At 33.3% G+C, this 5,000-nt stretch overlaps 1 protein-coding gene across 1 annotated transcript in view; it reads right to left on the bottom strand.

Annotated features, from left to right (window-relative positions):
• Positions 1–5,000, bottom strand: part of LOC135214777 (homeotic protein distal-less-like) — a 143,730-nt gene that overhangs the window by 116,745 nt on the left and 21,985 nt on the right. Inside the window, exon 2 of the mRNA XM_064249133.1 lies at positions 2,086–2,103. Coding sequence (XP_064105203.1) covers positions 2,086–2,103 — 18 coding nt within the window. The remainder of the gene's footprint in view (positions 1–2,085; positions 2,104–5,000) is intronic.

Raw genomic sequence — 5,000 nt, 5'->3', positions numbered from 1 at the left:
TTCGTTTCCTGGAAGGTATTCCGGTTGTACCAAACTAAAAATGGAATAAAAGATAAAAAACTGCTATTGAAAAATTGTCGCGAGAGAAAACGCCGTGTAATCGTAACGTCTCGTTGTGTTCCTTTCGTTGTTTATAGCGAACGAAATCAATCTCCCCGTTGACATTATTCCGGCAGACTGCCATTTCAACACATGAAATCGAGACAATGATGTGGACGAAGGAAATATGTCCGTATTAATGACAATGCGACGACGCGTATTTACCGCGTACCTATTCAAATTATATTGGCGCGGATAACACGCTCGGTGTACGTTCAAGTAAGTGATGCTAAGGCGAAATACAGTCACTGTTGACATTACCGGCTTGATTGCAGGTGGGACACGTCGTCACAACTTGAAATATAATACACAACATAAAGTGACGATATTCATGAGGAAGTGGCATGCGAAAGGATGATGGAATTAACGGTGTCGTTGCGAGGAAGGAATGAATGCCCGGGATACACACGCACCTATGTACGTACGTACTTGCTTGCACACAAAAATATATGTATATATACACATATACATATATGTATATATACATATTTATGGATTCATCACGTTCCAAATTTTCGTGATTCTGTTATACATGTATATATATGTATATGTCTAAACACACACACATATATCTATATTATTATATAGTATATATATATATACATATGTAGTCATGTATTCATATATATTTTATATATTACAGTATTCATATATATTTTATATATATACATATATATATGTGTGTGTGTTTGCGCGCGCGCGTGTGTGTGTGTGTGTAAATGCTCGAGTGTAATTAATCAGTTCGTTTCCTTTACGATTCATAATAAGCTTCCACTTCTAGTGAACTCTTAACTTGTCTATTTCAAAAGTATAAATGGAAATCTGAAATCTATTTATGTTTGTAAGCGTCGTATCTGTATAATGATAAACAAAATTTTACTCTCATTATTTTTACAGTTGCTATGTCATTAGTGAACATATAAATTAAAGTAAGCATCGTGATCATAAAATTAACATTCATGACTTCCTTTATTATAGTGTTTCATAAAATCATATTGAAGGTATCGCATGTACGAGCCATAAATAAAAAAAATACATATACACACAAACGCACTTGCTGATGATATAAATAATCAAAATAATTACAGTATTTGTTATGTTATTTTAGATTCGTGGTTTTACAAGCAAACTTTTAGAAAATCCTGTGTATCGCTTTGCTTGCTCATTTAATGAGGAATAGCACAATATAATACGCTAGACGAGACTAATGTTCACATGGGTTCAAAAATAACCTGAGGACAGTGAAATAAAAAAAAAACAGGGAATTTTTGCTTTGAAAAATAAATAGCCGATTGATTCGTCCAAACAATTGAAACATTACAAGACTCGATTGTTCCATGATATAAATTTTACGATGTTTGTACTGAGTGTACATATGTTATTTAGTTTTTTTCCTTTTTTTTCCAAGAGTTGAATTTGTTCCTCAATTGTGAGTTTCACGAGCCTTAACTAGATTTCACCGCTAGATACTTACCTTCTCCTTTGAACTTTGAAGACGTCCAGTAAATATTATGAAGAGAAACAGAAGCTGTTCAGAAGCAAAATTAAATCACAGTAATGCACTAATAATGCATAAGAAAATAATGACATCAAAATCAAACTATTTGCTTATCAATGTGCATAAGAATGGTCATGCCCGGATGTTGTTGTAGGGGAATGAAAGGTATAATCATCATATAAGCATAATAAAAGCACGTGCATTATAAAAGCATTATAAACATCTCATCTCTATTCCACCAAAAGCAGGCTATATGCAACAGCATGAGCACGTGAGGTAATCGAAGGTAATAAGCGGGTATTAAGAAAAAATAATCTATGCAAAGCAGATATTCTTTGGTGCATTCTATTAAAAAAAATACTTTCTAACGAATGTAAGAAAAAAAAATCACTAAACTGGGGAAAGCAAAGCAGCAACTGAATGCAATAAAAGTAATAAGCAGCTAAGGATTGCAAAACAAACACGAGGAGTCCTTTTTCTGTACTTACAATGCTTGTACCATGCATCTGCAAGGAGTAGATAATAATTAAAATTATGAGGGGTTCTCATCAATAAGAAACATTTTAATTATATAATATAATAATCCGGTATCTTGGCAATATCATCTCATATTTATTCAAGAGTGAGTAGTAGGGTCAACGGCTATAAGATTATCTAGCATTTTTTTTTTAAACTAACAAACAAAAGAATCATAAATACCAAAAGGATAGGAATTGTAGACACATGAATATCCTGAAAACACAAAGAACTTGCATTAACGCCATGTCAATAATCATACACAGCAAGAAGAACATACTTTTACTGCCAAACAAAAGGAGATAACACCCTGTGACATTATTGCCTGGAATCATATCTGCCTTAGAGGTCATGATGAAAGAATAGTCACGAAAAACAGTACCCACTTTCGTGTACAAACTGAACCAATGACAACTCTCGACACCTGGCGGAACTGAACAAATGTCACATCGCTGCAGTCTGCAAGGTAGTTGGTACTGGCCATTGTTCCAGCACAACAAATAAGCGGGAATTAAAAAAAACTTACGGAATCCTGAACAACTATCCTTTCCGGGACTGTAAGTAACAGTATTTCATCCATAAAAAGAAACTGCACGACAAAAGAAAAAAAAATTGTATAAGTACTAAAAAGGATGAACACCAAAATTTTTACATCAGTGTGTATATTTATATCTGTGTGTATGTATGTATGTATAAATACATATATACATACATACATACACACACACACACACACACACACATATATATATATAGTATATAGTATATGTATATATCTCTCTTCTCTCTCCTCTCTCTCTCTTCTCTCCTCTTCCTCTCTCTCTCTATATATATATATATATATATAATATATATATATATGCACACAAATTTTGTTACTATGAGCACTTAGAAACTGAAGTAGAAAATGCTCATTCACTAATAGTTACACCAAAAGGTGATCCTCCATTTTCGCTTTCTCGGGGAGTAAGCCTACAAACTACTCTTGTCTTTGTGTTGTTGGGAGGGGTAGGAAAGGTCTATGGAAGAGCCTAAAAACGTCTGAAAAGGGGGTTTTGCGTTGAGTTAAATGATTTATTTACTAGAAAGAAACCATTAAAACAAATAATGTTCATGTTAAACAGGACAAAAAGTTACTTTCACTAAAATATAGCGTATTTATTTTAATTTGCGTTGCTGAAACAACGCTCTATTTGGCCGTAGATTTTTAGAACGCGCCTCGAGTAAGCTGGAGGTCGGATCATGCCTTGTTTTCTATAAACGACCAGGATTTCAACGTTACAGAAATTTCAATGCACCTTGCCCCGAATGAATGACAAGCCTAAGTATTGAATTATTTATGATCCATTAGCCTTTTCTAAACATTTGCCAGATAGAAACCTATAAAAAAGTCTGAACTCTATCGTCTGGGAGTAAGAACGAGACAGAGTCTAGCCTCGATATTGACTTAGTGTCGCCGATATCCGTACGTTTTTTTTTTCTTTTTTTCCAATGAGTCTATGGTTGAATGCAGAGTGGGAAGTAGAATATGATTTTTAGAATGTAATCGTTGACAAGTACCCTGATGTAATGATTTACTATATGTGCATTCTGTGCACATGTATTTGAGCCTCTACCTGTATTTACATAAAGTACTGTTATGCGTGAGCTTACAACCTGTATACACACACATATAAATGAATTTATATATATATATATATATATATATATATATATATATATATATACATATATAATCATATACGCACACACTAAGATGTGCAAAAACGCTAACGTAGACATGTTCCCATTTTATAATATGAAAAAAAAAGAAAAAAAATTGCAATGTCTCCTGATCTATTTAGCATTGGAATAAGTGCAATAAGGCTGAAATAGATCGGCACGTGCGTTATCGGAGACTTGCAGCGCCCATCAGTCAAACTATAAAAAAAATGACTTTCAGGACACTGCATTTAAGCTGTATTTCCAAAATTGATAGTGATTTTTTTCTTTTTGTCAGCAGACATTCATCGTTGTCAAGGACATTGTGATATATTTCAAGCAAATAGTTCCGTTTGGCAATTTATGACTTATGTGTATCAGTCCTCAAAATACGAAAAAGATGAACAAACTAACTTCAATGCAGTAGTTTTTCTTGGAATTTAACGGATGGAATTCTGACCTGTCGGAAATGAGGTGAAAAAGCTGCAATTAAACAAAAAAAATTGTTGTCTACGGCAAATATGTAGAGATTGTGCGGTTTGAAGTCTACTGTCCTTCAGGAGATTATGACAGGCGGCCGCCAGAAATAATTCCAGCCTTTTTCAACAGACGGAATTTTATCATATATACAATGAAAAAGAACTGTAGTCTACGACAAATATGTTGAAGACTATAGAGTTTGGATTGTAGTAGCCTTCAGAGAAAAAAAGATGAAAATCTGCCAAAAAATCATTCTAGCCTTTTTCAATATCCGGAAGTTTAACATAGCACACGGGTGAAAGGTATTTACAATAAAAAAAAAGATTGTAGTCTACGACAAATATGTTAAAGATTATGCGGTTTGAATAGTAGTATCCTTCAGGATATTAGATCAAAATACTTAACAAAAATCATTCTAGCCTTCTCCAAATGGGTAAAAAAAAAAAAATTCACCGACGTACTTCTGCATCAGTAAAGATTTCAAAGTGCTAAATAGAACTCTGAACTTCGTAGTAAATTGAAAATGAGCATTTGTGATCTCTCTGCTCTGGCAAGCGTTCCAAAATTGTAAATTCTGATAACGAAATAAATAAGTGATAGGCACTTAGGCAAAAAAAGATTCACCTGTCCTCTCCGTAATTATTTTCAGTGTCGAAATCTTTAATTCCTTTTCAGCTAATATATATATATATATATATATATATAT

This window comes from Macrobrachium nipponense, chromosome 46, assembly GCF_015104395.2.
Source record: "Macrobrachium nipponense isolate FS-2020 chromosome 46, ASM1510439v2, whole genome shotgun sequence".
Lineage (NCBI taxonomy): Eukaryota > Metazoa > Arthropoda > Malacostraca > Decapoda > Palaemonidae > Macrobrachium > Macrobrachium nipponense.
Note: the sequence above shows the minus strand (reverse complement) of the source record. Positions and strands in the feature narration are given on the sequence as shown.